Genomic DNA, 7543 nt, shown 5'->3' with positions numbered 1-7543 from the left:
ATCTTTTTTTCTATACAGAGCGAAAAAGTATTCTATATTCTGACTTTGAAGTAAAGACGGCATTAGGCCCGGGCTCGTTCGAGGCACCGGGCACGCCACATCGGCACGCCAGGGCCCAACACAAAAAAATATGACCCGATACGGACGGGTTAAAAGTACGGTGTGATACGAGTACGAACTTGTGAGTTGGGTTTGGACAGCATTTTATTAACACGTTAAAATTCAGTGAAATTAGGCTTAGGCCCGGCCCAACACAAGGGTATGTGGGCTTGGGTAGTGTCCGCCCTAGTTATTAATACATAGATAGGTATGCACCTATCTATATATGCATATGCAAAAAAAAAAACGACGCAGTTTCATCAATTAAATGCACGCGCGCTGCAAGACGTCATTTGAAGAGAAATCAACATTTTCTCTCTCCTCAACAGCTCGCCATTCTCTCTCATCAAACCTCCCACTCTCTCTCATCAAACCGCCGATTTTGCTCTATAAAACCTACAATTGCAGTTCAAAAGCGAAATTCAGTGATAAAAAGAAGCATCAAGGCGGTTTCGAAAAATTCGAAACCCTAGAAATAGATCTCCGTGATGAATTGAAGCTCAGTAGAACAAAAATTTCATTCAAAAGAGGAACAACACAAAAGTAAGTATAATATCTGCATTTTTGTTTATAATGTACATAATTTTTCGCATTTTCCAGATTTTAATTTGATTTTTGTTTATAATGTACCTAATTTTTCGCATTTTCCAGAAAAACGAACAACCGAATGGAATCGAGTACTGCGAATGCTGTATTGTAAGTGAATTTAAGTGTTCTAAACGTTTTTTACTCAATTTAGAAGTTGTGTGTGAATTTACGAGTACTTCAGTGCGAAATTGATCATGTACATATTTTTTTACCAAATGTTCATTACCGTTACTATGAGATCTATAGTGGCGTTGTCCTATATAGTCATGTTTCTATTTTTCGAGTGAACATGATCATATTTTATAACAAGATGTTCATTATCCTTTACTATAAGATCTGAAGTGTCCCTGTCTAAATATTTTCATAGTTCCAGGGCGTGTGAAAACACGAAATATTCATGTTCAAAATATGAAACAACATGTTCAAAATGTGAAACAACATGTTCAAAATGTGAAATAACATGTTCAAATTAGTTATAATAAAAAATTTGGTTTGATTTCTCTGTGCAGAAATCCAAAACCGTTGAATTCTGTGAAACCAGTGACAGCAAATAAATCAAATTCTGAAACGTGAGTGCATTTTTATATTCGAAATTGTATGGTAGTTGATCATTGTAAGAAGCTAATGGTTATGTTTGCAACCTCGGGAGGATCGAAGAAGACGAAAATATTCCATTAGCACTCCTAAAAAGGAAAAGAAAGCAACAAGAAGCTGCAACACAACTTCAAAAGTGTTGGATCCAACTCTTCTGAAAAGCATAATTGAATTATATGGAGAGGAAACCGTGAATGATGCGTATGTAACTGTTTATGTTCACTTCTATAATATACATATTATCAAATGTTGTTGTGGTTTGTGGTGTTGCTGTTGGGGTTGATGTGGATGTTTTATATGTTTGCTGCTTTTTTGATTTCATGCATTTTGTATGTTCATTTTCGAATTCATCATGTTCAATATATTATCAGTAATGTTCAATCGATGATGTTAAAAATTGTTCAGTGTGCTATTCAGTTTTGTTTAGGTTGATGTTCAAATTCTTAACTAAGAATGTTCAACATATAAAGAATTATGTTCAAAACGCTTAATGTTTTAAAATATGGATGCAGGAATTTTGTTGCTATATGGATTATTATTTTAAAATGTTGTTGTTGCTATAGGAACCCTCAACCAAAGAATCAGAAAAAGTCCAAAATCACATTCACATGTGGCAGTAAAAAAAATATAGAGGATGGAAATATTAAAGCTCCGGCTGAAAAAATTATTGCTCCGGTTCAAGCAACTATAACTCAGGAGGAAGAGATTACATATGAAAGGTATCAAAATTGATTTGTTCCACTAATACTGATAGTTTAAAAACACAAAAACATGCTAATAATATAATATACTTTTGGCAGGCAAGACAATGACGATGGTATGCATGCTGCTAGAACATCAATTATGCGTAATGTATTGAAGTTTGCTAAAAATAAAAGGCATATTCAGCATAACCATCAGCTAATACGGATGTCCCTTGGAAGGTAATAGTTTGATCATGTTATTATGTTCTAAATAAAAAAAATCTATTGTTGTTGTCTTCAGGTTTGTGGTGTTCAGTTTCTAAAGGATCATGTTCAAGTTTTAAAATCTCATGTTCATATTTTAAAATAATGATCAATTTTAACTTATAAACCCATGGTATTAAGTGTCATATTCATCTTTCTAAGTATGATGTTCAACATATTAAGAATCATGTTCAACTTATTAACCGAGCATGCCGGGCCCCGTCCCGTAAAACCGAGTTCAAACCCGAAAACGGCTTGTTTTTAGTCGCAAAATCAAAGCCTTAATCATTAAGCATTCACTACGTGCTAACATTCGTACGATTCGTACAAAGGTACATCCATAAGAGACAAATGCAAGGACGGTGTCATCGTCCTTGTTTTGGCGTTTCCTGGGCCACGTCACCTGCGTTGGGCGCAAGTGATTTTTGGATTTTAGCCGGCTAATTCTCTATTTAAGCCCTCATTTCCAAGCATTTTAGGGCAGCAAATCAAAAACAGAACGTCGTAATTTCGAAATCAGTCCTCAAAATCAAAACACAAAAATCAAGTTCCAATCTACAAATTCCTATACAATTTCAAATATTTAAGCAATTTGGAGCACAAATCGGAAATCCAACCTAACCCTAACTAGGTAATTTCGAATCCCTACTTAAATCTACAATGTATTCTACTCTTCTACCTTTCTAAATACAAAATCCTATGATGTTATCATTAGGGTTCATACCCTTGATTAACTAGGAAAACTATGCCAAAATGTGTCATCTTTGGGAGGTTTCACTCTTGAAACCCTCTCCAAATGATTGTCCAAAACACCATTTTCATTATGCCATACAAGATTCAATCTTTATTTCAAAAATGATTAGTAAAGTTGACAATTTTACTCTTAAAAGTGTTACTTACAACAATCACACATTTTTACAAAATCAAACCCCTTTTATAATTCAAATACAAGTTGTGGATTCTATGATGTTTAAGGTTGTTTGTAATAACTTCCTTAAACTAGAATCAATGTCAAAGTTATGGAGCATATTAAAGTTGAGACCTTTTTTCACATTAAAAGGTTTGGACTTTAAACATTTAGCCTCCTAAGTTCAAGATTCTATATTCAAGATTCAATGATGTTTAAGGTACGTTGTTTGTAATCACTTCCTTAAACTAGAATCAATTTCAAGTCATGGAGCATTAAAGGTAAGACCTTTTTTAACATTAAAAGTTATAACCTTTGAGATTCAAATTCCTAATTTCAATATTCAAGTTCAATATTCGAGTTCTATATTCAAGTTCAATATTCAATATCAATTTCAATAATCAAAATCTAAGACACTTTGGGATGGGCAACTTATCCTAAAGTTGAGATTTTTAGAATTGAATCCGTGTCGGACGCACTTATTATTAAGTAGTCGTTTGGCGTTCGGATCTCAAATACAATAGTACAATTTCAATATCGTCATTTACCCCATTTCAATATCGCAATTTCAATATCGTCATTTCACTATCGCAATTTCAATATCGTCATTTCAATATCGCAATTTCAATAACGCATTTCAATATTGCACCTTTCAATATCGCACCTTTATTCTTGCTATTTCAATTCCGCACTCTTTACTCACCTTATTTTAAGGTGATGTGGTTTTGTACGCACTTTCAATAATTCATTTACAAATTGTGATGATGCTGTATGTGTTTATTGCTTTCATCACCTCACATGCTAAATCCAACAAAATGCAAAGTTACATCACGCTTAACAAAGATAATTTTTGGACAAATCGGCGGTAGGTTCCTTCAATTAACTTTAAAGCGAAGTGATCACGATACAAGAAGAAATTCTATGTTCTAAATTCAAAGTTCAAACCAACATAGTGTCATGACTAGGGTTATCCGAAAATGCTTCTTGTCATGTACTCGAATACAATTTTTAAAACTCGCGGAATAAGCACTTCGTTCCCTTGCCCGGATTTCACCCATCCGTTTCTAAGATTCAATGCCTTATCCACAATAGAGTCATTTTTTGTCTTTCCAAACGGGACCCTAAAAAATTGTTTGGTGGCGACTCCTTCGAAATTCAAATCTTTCAAAGCCCGTAGGAGAAATACAAAAAAGAATACGACAAAAAAAACCCCTACAGTAATGTAAACTTCTTTTTTTTCTCTTAGTTATTCCTATTTTGCAAATTAGAAATTTAATGATTTATTTTCGTAAAAGTTGTTAGTGGGATTAACAAATTTTCAATTTTATATAAATGTTGTTTAATTATTTTCATGTTAGTACATGTTATTCCGATAAAAACCTAACCATACATATCCATATATTTAGCAATTACTAATTCTCTATAATTAAATAAGTTAATGTCTTTAGGGGTAATTTTACACAATCAAACAACTATTATATATCAGCTATTTACCAAACACTTTTACATAACCCGCTAATACAATCAACTAGTCAAACAAATTACAAGAATTTGTATCTTTTACGACAACCTAATTACGATGGGTCAAAAATCCCGTCGCAAAAGGCTTTTGCGACGGGGCTAACAACCAAACAATGACGGGAATAACCGTCGCAAATGTCTTTTACGACGGGTTTACGACGGGATTTTCTATTAATGACGGCCCCCTTTTATGACGGGTTCGCGAAAGGAAATCCCGTCGTTAATCAACAATTATTGGTCTTTCACGACGAGATTTCCCGTCGTTAATAGTACAATTTCTTGTAGTGAAACTAATACCAACAGCTAGTCAAAACTGCTAATACAATCCGCTACAGCTAGCAGCTAACCGCTATTTGCCAAACAGGGCCTTAATTTATCCAGTACATCGCACGTGCTTAAAACTAGTTTTGAAATAAATGTTACGTTCTGTTAAAAGCATGATAGTTGATATGCATTATGGTCCAGAGTGTAGAATAAAATTCTGTACGTGGGAAACGATTGAGTTGTCCGAGACACTGCCTATAAAATGGACCTCCATCATATCCGGTCCCCTCAGACTCAATTAATCGGAAGAAGCATATTTTTTTTAATTGTAGAGAAAACATCTTCTAGTGTCCAACTATCTTGTGTCTTCTTTATCTTGGTTTAACATCTATTATCTCATTTCCCAGATTCTATTTTGTTAGTTAGAGTTGACAACAATGGACATGCTTCAAGTTTTCCACATGAATAAAGGTCAAGGAGAAGCCAGTTATGCAAAGAATTGTACTGTTCAGGCAAATATTACTAACTTGTTCCTTATATAATTACTCTTTAATTTTCTTTATGTTTTTGGCCAATAATTTTATACCTTGAGCTTGTTGTTATGCCAACAATTTTACGTAAAGTAGTTGAAGTTTGACTACTAAACCACTTTTTGGCACTTGTTAATTAATTAATTAATTTTACTTTCAGAAGAAGATATTATCCCTAACAAAATCATTTGTAGAAGAAGCGATAGAAGGCTACTTTGACAATGATTTTCCGGAGACCATGACAATCGCCGATCTAGGTTGTTCATCTGGCCCCACGGCCTTAGCGGCGGTATCGGAGATCATCGACATGGTTATTGAGAGATGCCGGAATATGGACCGACATTCGTCACCCAAGATTATGGTGTACTTGAATGACTTACCAGGGAATGATTTCAATGGGGTGTTTGAATTACTCTCTAATTTCCAAAACAAGTTTAAAAAGGAAAAGGGTGATGATTTTGAGCCCTGCTTTATTGCAGGACTCCCTGGAAGTTTTTATGGAAGGTTGCTCCCAAACAACACCTTACACTTCGTTCATTCTTCTTCTAGCTTGCACTGGCTCTCCCAGCAGGTTTGGATGGTGAAAATAATCGAAACAAAGGGGAGATATATTTATCAGAGACAAGCCCAAGAGAAGTGGTAAATGCATACATGGTGCAATTTCGAATGGATTTCCTTTCATTTCTTAAATCTCGTGCAGAAGAAGTGATTTCAGGAGGACGTATGGTGTTAACCTTTATGGGTAGAAGCTCTAACGATCCTACTTGTCAACAAAGCTGTTATCCTTGGAACTTGATTTCCCAGTGTCTAACTAGCATGATTTCCGAGGTTTGTACTGTCATTTACGGAGTAGCTTTTTATTCTTCACTTTAGTTCTAAGTTCTAACTATGTATGACGTACGATTGGGTATTGGTATAGGGGTTAATTGATGAGGAGAAGTTGGATAGTTTCAATGTTCCATATTACGCGCCATGTCTTGAAGAATTAAAGCAATTGGTTGAAGAAGAATCATCATTTTCTGGGCATCGTTTCGAAGCTGTTGAAGTTGAATGGGACGGAGATGTTAAAGTCAACAACAACGTTAACATCAAGGATGATGATTGATGATGCTTCATGTACAGCTTCGCTAACAAAAGGAGAACGAATAGCCAAGATGCATAGAGCTGTTTGTGAGTCGATGCTTCAACATCATTTCGGGAAAGAAATCATGGATCATCTTTTTCATACTTATGCTACAGTTTTCGATCATCACCTTACTATTAATCCTAATTCCAAATTGATTTCTTTACTTGTTTCCTTGATTAGAAATTAGATCATTTCTTTTCTTCCTTGTATTCTGACGATTGGTCCAAGAGATTAATCTATATACTTAACAATTATCATGTTGTTCAAGTATTTGGTTGTAATTTCCGTAGGGCATTGCTATATATTGAATGTCCAAGATATTAAGGTGTAAAAATAAGGCGTACACATTATACGTACAATTGACTGTATCGTAGCAGACTAACAGCAAACACCTTGAGAAAGTAAGCTAAAACAATAATAAATAAAATAAAAAACTCCTTTAGAAAGTACTCTTTTTAAAATATAGCCGTTTAAGAAAAGTGTATCATTTAAAAATTCACACCCCTACTCATTACTCCCCATCCTTTACAGATTTCCCACTAACTATATTAAATTCACAGTCAATTCAAGTGTCTTAAACTCCGCACCCCGAACCGGGTGCAGGTATTAAGGGACGGAGGGAGTATTTCACAATTTTGTTATAAAAAAATTAATACTTCATCCGTTCCGGAAATATCGCACTATTTGTTTTTTACACTATTCACACTACGAATTTGGCTATTTTTTGTGATTCGTACGTAAGGAAATCTTAGTCATGTGAGATCATGTTAGATTCGTATTAATATATATTTTCTAAATATCAATTTTTTATAATTTTTACATACACATGATTTGAGATATTAAGAGTAAAAATAATGGTTAGAGGAGGAAAAATCAACCATGATGCGATATTTCCGGAATGGAGGAAGTATATTATTTTACTTTTTATTAAAAGTATAAATAATAATTATATTCATGTTCTCTTTAC

At 34.2% G+C, this 7543-nt stretch overlaps 1 protein-coding gene across 1 annotated transcript; it reads left to right on the top strand.

Annotated features, from left to right (window-relative positions):
* The first annotated feature begins 5174 nt into the window (after nt 1–5174).
* LOC110781052 (probable jasmonic acid carboxyl methyltransferase 2) lies at nt 5175–6913 on the top strand. Its single transcript, XM_021985309.2, is given in 5 exon segments — nt 5175–5432; nt 5611–6016; nt 6019–6278; nt 6370–6561; nt 6563–6913. Coding segments are annotated over 5 exon segments (1134 nt in total). The 5' UTR covers nt 5175–5357; the 3' UTR covers nt 6764–6913.
* The last annotated feature ends 630 nt before the right edge of the window (nt 6914–7543 follow it).

This window comes from Spinacia oleracea, chromosome 2 (assembly GCF_020520425.1).
Source record: "Spinacia oleracea cultivar Varoflay chromosome 2, BTI_SOV_V1, whole genome shotgun sequence".
Classification (NCBI taxonomy): domain Eukaryota; kingdom Viridiplantae; phylum Streptophyta; class Magnoliopsida; order Caryophyllales; family Amaranthaceae; genus Spinacia; species Spinacia oleracea.
The sequence above is the reverse complement of the archived record's forward strand: the minus strand, read 5'-3'. Positions and strand labels throughout refer to the sequence as shown.